General features: G+C 34.5%; 1 protein-coding gene across 1 annotated transcript; it reads left to right on the top strand.

Moving 5' to 3' along the window:
• The first annotated feature begins 1305 nt into the window (after positions 1-1305).
• On the top strand, positions 1306-3556 carry LOC127736976 (uncharacterized). The gene is made up of 2 exons (XM_052247534.1): positions 1306-2763; positions 3528-3556. The coding sequence occupies exons 1-2, from the start codon at positions 1428-1430 to the stop codon at positions 3554-3556; spliced, it is 1365 nt and encodes a 454-aa protein (XP_052103494.1). The 5' UTR covers positions 1306-1427.
• Positions 3557-4182: the final 626 nt, after the last annotated feature.

The following is a 4182-nucleotide window of genomic DNA, read 5'->3' as shown; positions in this document are numbered from 1 at the left end:
CGTCTTGCCGCTGTGGTGTTAATCGTGAAGATTCCTATCATTTCTTTTTTAAATGTATATTATATTCAGACATACGAAATAAAATGTTTGAAAGTCTGCGCTGGCTTCCAAAAGATTGTAAAATTAACATAGAACTACTAACCTCGGGTAGTTATCTTCTTTCCCTAGAGCAAAACCAAACCATTTTCAAAAATGTCTTTGCGTTTATTAAAAGTTCGGAAAGATTTCTAATTGTCTAGATAGCAAACCATGATCGCACACACATCATCATCTAAGTAAAAGTCTTCCTTTTTTTGTATTTTTGTTTGTTTAATTTGTATTTTATTTTTTGTTTTTGTTTTCTAAATATTCATTTATTTATTTTTATATATATATTTTTCTGTATTATTGTTTTCGTTCTGTCTTCACTTTTCTGTCTTTTGACATAAATCCATATATATATATATATATTAAATAGATATACCATTCTATACATGCATGCTCATACATATATTTTGTATCATATTGCTATAAATGTTAAATGGAGAATTATAATTTCCAACGGTTCGATAGTATAGTGGGAAATTACTGTAATAACGGTACTAGTGAATACTATTGATACGGGTACTTCGTATGTACACGTATATATACATATCACGTGATATTGATATTTAGCGGGAATATTTTCCCTTGTTGGTCACTTCTAGCCAAGCATCAGACTGGACAACAGTGAAATATGACGGACCCCGGTTTAGATAATTCCGTTAAGCAAGTAATTGTCCAAGAAGTACAAAATGCAGTATCTGCTTCACAACAAGATACCCTTAACCAAATCATCGCCTTGATAGATAACAGACTATCCACATTCCAGGGAAATATTCAACAGTCTCAGCGAGATATCAGTCAATCCCAGATGTCCAAGATTGAAGAGACTTTGTCGGAGAACTATACTTTTCAACGGAAGGGGAACGAAAACCAGTACAAACATGAGGTTAAAGTCCTGACGAAGTTGACGGAGGCAAAATCAAAGTTAGACGGACCAGATTTATCCGTAGAATCCATTCATCAAGCAAGAGACAAGATTGTTGAAGGTATGGCAATTGTAAGAGACAGACAGAAACTCATTAAACTTGCCGATTCATCCGAATTGGGGTGGAAAGTCGTGAAGGAGTACACAACTAATCCAATTGCCGATGACTCCGAAGATGAAAAGAAGATGATAAGAGCGCAAAATAGAGCTGAACGTAGGAGCAAGTCAGACAAGCTGAAAAGTCGAAGACAATCAGAAAAGTGCCTTATTCCACCAAAGAGAGAGATCCACCCCTACCTGGAGAACAGGGAGATGTTTTAATTGCGGCAATAAGGGCCACTGGGCGAATGATTGTCCTGAAAAGAAAGACAAGATAAGTGTATTTAAAAATTTTGAATGTACTAATTTGTATAATAATATGAAAGAATATTATATTGGTCAAGCTGAAAATTCATTCAATACAAATGTAAACCAATCAGAAGATAAACATACGATAGAAATTACTCAATCGAAACCAAGTGTCACTGGTGATCACTTTTTACTAGAAGTTGATATACCTGTCTCGCCAGTAGGTAAATTGAGGTCAAAATTACATGAATGGAAAGCTATTACTACTAGTACACATATTATTGATGTTATTGAAAACGGTTATAAGTTACCGTTAAAAACGGAACCAGGGGTTATACATTTAAAAAATAACAGATCATCTTTAAACAATGCAAAATTCGTTGTTGAAGAGATTGACAAACTTCTTCAAAAAAGGTGCATTTCTGAGATTTATTCTAAACCAACTGTAGTGAATCCACTTACAGTAGCATTTAATAAAAATAAACCAAGACTAGTACTAGATTGTAGGCATTTGAATCCACATCTGTTTAAATTTAGGTATAAGTACGAGGATACTAAGATAGCAAGAGATCTCTTTCAAAAAGGAGATTATTTATTTAGTTTTGATATTAGATCTGCTTACCATCATTTGGAAATCTCAGATATACACAGAACTTTTTTAGGTTTCGCTTGGAATTTTGATGGAAATACGAGATATTTCGTATTCAATGTTCTTCCTTTTGGCATTTCAACTGCAGGTTACATATTTACAAAAGTACTTAGAGAAGTAGTTAAGCATTTGCGATCAGAAGGCAAAAGGATAATAATGTTTCTTGACGACGGTTTGGGTGGAGATAGTAATTTTGAAAAATGCATTGAGAGCAGTCAAATGGTTAAAAATAAACTAGAACAATTGGGATTTTTGATTGCACATGAGAAGTGTTTTTGGTTACCAAGCCAGAAATTGAAATGGCTAGGGTATACGTGGGATACAAATATAGGTAAAATATTTGTTAATGAAGATAGAATTATGAAAACTGAGAAAAAGATTAGATCTTTAATAGAAGAAACAAACGAAGGGGTAGATTTTTTTGGATCTAGATTTTTAGCTAGCATTGTAGGTCAGTTGATATCTATGCAGATAGTCATTGGTGACTTAGTCAGATTGAACACTAGATACCTTTATGATTGTATCATGAGTAGAGCAAGTTGGGATGCACCAGTCAAGATTTGTAAAAAAGCAATTAATGAAATACATTTTTGGTCTATTTCATTGCAAAAGCTCAATAATGCTGGAGTCGACATTTGTAAAGTCGATAAGCATGATATTGTTGATATAGAAATGTTTTGTGACGCCTCAGATGTAGGCTTTGGTGGTTATATAACCACAGATTTGAATGCAAAACTTTTTTGCAAGGAAATGTCCGGTAACTGGACAGAACGAGAAAGGAACGAGAGTTCCACATGGCGCGAATTAGAATGCGTCAATAGGTTTGTACAAACTTTTGATAGTACAGTTAGTGACAAAACCGTCAAAATTAATACAGACAATCAAAACGTACCTCACATACTGAGAGTAGGAAGTAGAAAACAAAAATTACAAGATATAGCTATTGACATTAAACAAACTTGTGTAAGTAGCAATATAAACATAATTACACAATGGGTTCCAAGAGAAAAAAACACACATGCAGACACGCTCAGTAGACACACTGATCACGATGATTGGGCTATTCATTCTGATATATTTGATGAAATTAATAGCCTATGGGGTCCATATACAATAGACAGATTCGCCACACACTATAATACACAGTGTGAACGATTTAACTCTAAAATCGGTATCCCGGTACGGAAGCAGTAGATGCATTTAGTCAAAACTGGAACACAGAAACAAATTGGTTAGTTCCACCACCATCACTAATATCCATGGTCGTACGCAAAGTAGAAAACGACAGAGCCAACAGCACGCTTGTTATACCAGAATGGAAATCAGCTCCATTCTGGCCGTTGCTATTCGCATCTAATGATCTCACCAAATGTATTAAAGGTACAAAGTTTTTACCAAAAGAGCACTCAGTCGTTAAAGGTAGTGGTAAAAATGGCGTATTTGGTGAACGAATTCTGAGATTTCATATGTTAGCAATCAAACTAGAATTTTAATGTAATCAATATTATTTGCAGGTTTAAGATTGGAACAAAATGTCCAGGCTGCCATAGACAACAGTGGTGTATCCCCGGACAACAAACTTAGGAATTTAGCCAACAAGATGTCATCCTTTATTGTGGAATCCAAAGCCGAGAATACCAGTAAAAAGTACTTTTATGGTTTTAAACGATGGAAAACGTTTATAAATGAACACAAAATGTCAGAATTACCTGCTAACCCAGTTCATGTTGCACTTTATTTGACATATCTTATTGACAAACAATGTTCTCCCAGTGTTATAGATTCCGCTGTATATTCTATCAAATGGGCCCATGAGCTTAATGGTTTCAATGATCCTACTAACAATTCATATGTTAAATCACTGACTGAATCTGCAAAACGTTTGAACGGTAGACCAGTAGTCAAAAAGGATCCAATTAACAATACTATTCTTATTGATTTATGTTCATTGTACGAAAGTTCAGAAGATTTATTGATCGTTTGCGATTTGACCTTACACCCCAGTTATATTGTTATGCTTCATAGTTTCCATTTCTGAAACAAGTGTAAATTGAATAGATCTATTGTTACGAATAACAATGGATTTTATCCACAGGGTGTGACGAGCGGGGTTTCTGGAAAACCCTGCTTCTACATCCCGCAAACAAAGTCCATTGTTATTCGTAACAATAGAAAT

Source organism: Mytilus californianus, unplaced genomic scaffold (genome assembly GCF_021869535.1).
Source record: "Mytilus californianus isolate M0D057914Y unplaced genomic scaffold, xbMytCali1.0.p SCAF_4, whole genome shotgun sequence".
Taxonomy (NCBI): domain Eukaryota; kingdom Metazoa; phylum Mollusca; class Bivalvia; order Mytilida; family Mytilidae; genus Mytilus; species Mytilus californianus.
Note: the sequence above shows the minus strand (reverse complement) of the source record. Positions and strands in the feature narration are given on the sequence as shown.

Excerpts from the sequence above, each read along its gene's own strand:
- LOC127736976 (XM_052247534.1), top strand. The coding sequence starts at position 1,428 with ATGAAAGAATATTATATTGGTCAAGCTGAAAATTCATTCAATACAAAT. Across the intron at positions 2,764-3,527 it reads TTTTTGCAAGGAAATGTCCG|ATTGGAACAAAATGTCCAGG; the intron begins GTAACTGGACAG and ends TGCAGGTTTAAG.